General features: G+C 32.0%; 1 protein-coding gene across 1 annotated transcript; it reads right to left on the bottom strand.

The window, feature by feature from the left end:
- Window positions 1-2,717: 2,717 nt before the first annotated feature.
- LOC148932378 (uncharacterized) lies at window positions 2,718-3,281 on the bottom strand. Its single transcript, XM_089065081.1, has one exon. It carries the CDS (start codon window positions 3,279-3,281, stop codon window positions 2,718-2,720), a length of 564 nt encoding a protein of 187 aa, XP_088921207.1.
- Between the last annotated feature and the right edge of the window lie 276 nt (window positions 3,282-3,557).

The raw sequence follows: 3,557 nt of genomic DNA, 5'->3' as shown, positions 1-3,557 counted from the left end.
GAAGTGTGTTGTGTAATGTGTGGTGTGCTAGGGTTTTCCATACTCCTCACTATTTATAATAGACTTAATGGGCTAGTAAGGGGATCCATGGAATGATTTAAGTGTTGGGCTCACCCATTAGATAAATTACTAATTAAATCAAATGACCCATGATTTAATATATTATCAATGGAATATTATTTTGTTACACTAAAGAATAATATTGCACTCCCACTTAAATCACCAAATTACAAATAACTTGGGTCCATTTTATTTTATAATATTTTCCGCGTTTAAGATTAACTTGATCCGTCAATTTAATTCTTTTGTCTGCTATGTGACTAGAATTAAATTAATTCTTCAAAGAGTTTTCTAGTTTGAAACTTTATTTATTATTCATGGAATAAATTCCAACTGCGCAGTTTTCTGAATAATGAATTCCTTTTTCAAACACCTCTTGGGGATCACCCCTTAGGGATTTAATCATACCACACTTGGCACGCGAATTCTATGAAATAATATTCCAGTACCTTCATGTTATTCAATTACTACCACCCAAGATATCATGAACTTGAGTTACATACAAACTCTCACATATTGATAAGTCAAAGTGGTGTGTGACTGAATAAACAATATTGATATTAATTCCATAGACTAGAAAATACTAAAATTTCTGAAATATATTCTTACAGTAGATAGCAATAAAGAATACATTTTATATTGGATCCTTTCAGTGCTTTACCACACAGGTGTTACTAATCTCGTCTTAGGTAAGAAAGAATTATCACAAGCACCGCAACCGTACCAATAGGTAGCCAAAGCCTATCTAGGTTGTGAATACGTTTTTCTTCTTACTAGATCTGGCCAAGTCCCCTACTGGAAAACTCATGAGATTCATCGAATTTTCCTACTTGACCTTCTTAGTAAAAAGCCTTAGACTTCTTTATCATATTTCAATAATAAACCATTATATTATATTGTTAATTCTCATAATTAGGTAAACAAGTGGATGTGGCGTTTCTCGTATACATGCACAAGCTGACTGTACAAAGGCATGTACGCTCGAAGCATCTTTTAGTATACAAACCCCAACAATCTCCCACTTATACTCAAAGAATGCTTTCGAGTATACCTACCGCTTTATTGGCCTTGTGCTACACATTCACACACATTATCTCCCACTTATACTCAAAGCAGGTTTTGGCCACTATGTACTCAAAACTATAATTCTTTAAAAAAATCTACCGACATAGTTTTCTAGAGTACATAAAATGAAAATATACTTGTAATCTATAACCTTAATCCTTGCTAAGGAGCACGATAATTTGACCAAAATATTTCTAGGCCCTTTGATCTAGTGGAATAATTTTATGTGTCTTTCTCAAGTGCACTTATACATATTCCTCTATCAAAATCCATTATTTTGATCCTTCTGAATTTCTACTAATTAAAGTAGAATAGTTATAGCAATATATAAAGTTTTAATCATGTCGAATATGATTCCCAAAACTTTAATTATATAATACCAACCTATCTTGGTATTATCCTTGCTATATAACTTGTGATGTAAATTTATGTATGAACACAATTACCTCATCACAATGACTAATTGGAAATTAGTCCTTATGACAAAATAAAACCGAATGATTGCATTCTTTGTTTTATAGTCATAAATTCCAAGAGTTCATTTATTTAACCATTTGTTGTGATCTTTAGAAATACTTTCTTTGGAAATCCAAAAGCAATTCTAATTTTAATAGCTAACTTGGAAATGTCTTTTAATGTTATTAGAGTGTTACAAAGTGTGCAATTCATCACTTCTTTCATTCTAGGGTGTGAACCCTTTTAACTCTATCAAACATTACCTTAATTCCATTTATGAATATTCTATGAGACAAAATTTAGCTTCCACTTGTAAAAGTAGAAAATTGTAAGTCTCAATATTCTTTAGGCTATTAAAATAAATTAATCAGGGCTTGGAGTTAAATTCATCATAGTTTAATAAAACGAGCTATGAAGCTCTTATTAAACACTTAGAATTTAATCATTCATTAAGAAAAGCTCCCACTATTTTAATTATCACTTTCACAACAAAATAAATAAAATATCAACTATTCAAATAGTTAACTCTTGGCTTGGAACATTAGAATAAATTTAATGTGCACACTATATTTACTATACAAGAATTTCTAGTATTTATAATAAATACTTATCTTGTCACTAGTTGAATTAATTTACTCATTTTTGTAATCAATTATTGTGATTATCTTTCTTACACCTTTATTTGAACAAACGCGATCATAAGATCATTTTATTTTGTATTGAATCCATGTCAACATAAATGTTCTCTTGACTCATCGACAAAATAATGGTTCAAAAGACTTAAGGATTAAAGAAACTTAATAACCAATCTTTCTAGAAGAAAACTTCTTAATAATTAAATCAACAAATTTAACCACAAGTAAACAATTTTGATATTAACCATGTTACATTTGATGTCATAAATAATTGGATGATCAAAACTTCATTTATCTAATAATGAAAACATTATAAAATGAATTGATAATCCAAAAACATAATTGATAAACTAGGAATAAAATTCCACATCAATAATCCCATATGATATCAAAACTAAACAATGTACATTAAATATCAAAAACCTCAAAATTCAACAATGTAAATAAATGCAAAATAAGACTTTCATTGTTCAAAACATAAATTTCATAGCTAGATTGGGATCATGTCTTCCTCCTAACCACATTGGGTTGGCTCAAACTCTCTGCCATGTCAGACTTGCATCTTAGGTCAGTGGAGTTATTGACCATCCCACCCTCCTTCTTCCTTATCTGCACTTGTGCCTCAATGAGCTTGCTAGAGAGTACTAGAAGAGATGTTGGCCAAAACTTGTCCATTATCTCTTTCTTAACTTTCTCATAACTCTTTGGAAGTCCGTCGAGAATCATGAGTTGTTGGGTTTCCGGGCCTATTTTCCCACCCAACGCTTCGAGTCTATCGAAACCGTCAACCATTTCCACGACATAGTCGTTAATGTTTTGGTTCTCCTTCAAAACCGTTCTCCTCAAAATGTTCACCACCGATCTCATGAGACACTTGGTGGACATTTCATCAAACCTGTTTAATTTAGTTTCTTCAATCAATGACCTGTCGGGCTTGTCAATCCAGCCAAGAGCATTGCCGACCGAGGCCAACAAAAACTTCTTGACATGACCACTCGCGGTATCCCATCGATCACAAGCATCCTTTTCCTTGTCTGATATGTAATAAGCAGAGGGGCGATCCATAGTGAGACCTAACCTCAAATCGCTAGCCAACTAATTAATGTCAAGTCTCCTTTTCCAATCCAAATAAGAATCAGAATCGCATTCCTTTGATTTAAGGATCGCACTATAAACTTCCCAAGTAGTAAACATCTTTCGTTCAAGCTGAGAATAAACACCAATAATATAAACATGTAAAATTTCAAAGAATTGCAAATAACCACAAAACAATTCATCAATTTTACATCCACAAAAATCAAGCACAAACGTTCTTTTACTAGGAAGTCGTGTCATATTCAT

This window comes from Salvia hispanica, chromosome 2, assembly GCF_029641045.1.
Source record: "Salvia hispanica isolate PSC_SH4W2 chromosome 2, Shi_PSC_v1, whole genome shotgun sequence".
Taxonomy (NCBI): domain Eukaryota; kingdom Viridiplantae; phylum Streptophyta; class Magnoliopsida; order Lamiales; family Lamiaceae; genus Salvia; species Salvia hispanica.
This window is presented reverse-complemented; position numbering and strand designations above follow the sequence as displayed.

Coding starts and splice junctions, on each gene's coding strand:
- LOC148932378 (XM_089065081.1), bottom strand. CDS start 3,281: ATGGATCGCCCCTCTGCTTATTACATATCAGACAAGGAAAAGGATGCT.